Below are 1,340 nucleotides of genomic sequence, written 5' to 3' on the forward strand. Positions count from 1 at the left end.
TTATTTAATTCATAAAAAAAATAGGTTGAGATTAAACAATACCAGACATTCAAAAATACTACATATTTATCATACATGTTCTTCTCAAAGTATTGAGGCTGCCAAGCAAATATGATAAAAATTTTCGTTCGTCAGATCCTCAAGGATCATTTCACAGATCTCAAGTGGTAATCGTTTGTGTATCAACTCCCAGAACGAATACACTGCGCAACGCCGAAAAAATCCTCTCGACATTGTCTCGCACAGATGCACTGCACAAGCCTGGCTCGCTCGGAATGACCAGCTTTCAATCCACGTTTGCGTAAACTTGTAATAGTCCGCGTATGTGAGCTGTTTCGCCGCCTCTTCGGGTCTCAACTGAATTAAATCGTAGACCGACATCTGCTCTTTTATCATCGTCTTTTTCATGTGTTGCACGAAGTAATTTTCTACGGACAAATTTACGTTAGGATCCACTGACTTGACGAATAATCCCTCCTTGGCGAAAAATTTCATGATCGTCAAGACTTCACTTACATCCAGCTCGTATCCACTTTTCTCAAGACTTTCGACGATGAGCAGAGCTCCAGACGCCAGTCCCAATCTTTTAGTGAGATCAATTGAATTATGATGCGGTATATTCTTGGCGAAGTAACTCTCAGTAGGAAAAAAGAAGTTAGACAGATCAGCGCCACGATCCAAGAGTAAATCGACTATTTTTGGCTTAATATATGCCACGGCTAATTGCAGTGGTGTACGGTCATACACGTCCGGGACGTCAAATCGCACTAGCTGATTTTTTTCATCATTGATCTTGAAAAATGTCTCCGCCAATTCACCGTCATCCTGATGATGTTCGCAAATAAAGTGCAGAGGTGTCATTCCCTTTGCATCCGCCAAATTCGGATCTGCACCTCTTTCAAGCAGAATCTCGGTCGTCTCGTCGTCAGTACAGGACAGTGCAATGTGCAATAGTGTCCTACCAAACTTATTTTGAGCATCGATCTGCACCGTCTTCCCGATTTCGTCGATGACCTCGAAGTATAACTTAGCCAAGTCCTCGTCGTATGTTCTCGCAATAATGTTGTGCAGAGGAGTCTCTCCGTGGGCATTGGCTGAAGTCGGATCGGCGCCTCTTCTCAGCATCAGTTCGGCCAGTTTTTTGCCGGTGACGTAATGCAACGGTGTGCAACCCCACTTGTCCCGGGCGTTGATCTGCAGTGGCTGATGTTTTTCATCGATGAGCTCGAATAATAACGTTGCCAACTCATCATCGTCCTTACTATTATCGCAAATAAAGTGCAGAGGCGTCTCTCCCTGGGCATTGGCTAAAGTCGAATTTGCGCCTCTTCTTAGCAGCA

General features: G+C 44.1%; 1 protein-coding gene across 1 annotated transcript; it reads right to left on the reverse strand.

Annotated features, from left to right (window-relative positions):
• Window positions 1-280: 280 nt before the first annotated feature.
• LOC111693437 (tankyrase-2-like) lies at window positions 281-1,296 on the reverse strand (the record flags this gene model as incomplete). The annotated part of the gene is made up of 1 exon (XM_023458013.1): window positions 281-1,296. A coding segment is annotated over one exon (1,016 nt), but the record flags the coding sequence as incomplete, so codon positions are not given.
• Window positions 1,297-1,340: the final 44 nt, after the last annotated feature.

This window comes from Trichogramma pretiosum, unplaced genomic scaffold (assembly GCF_000599845.2).
Source record: "Trichogramma pretiosum strain Unisexual culture from Peru unplaced genomic scaffold, Tpre_2.0 scaffold355, whole genome shotgun sequence".
NCBI lineage: Eukaryota > Metazoa > Arthropoda > Insecta > Hymenoptera > Trichogrammatidae > Trichogramma > Trichogramma pretiosum.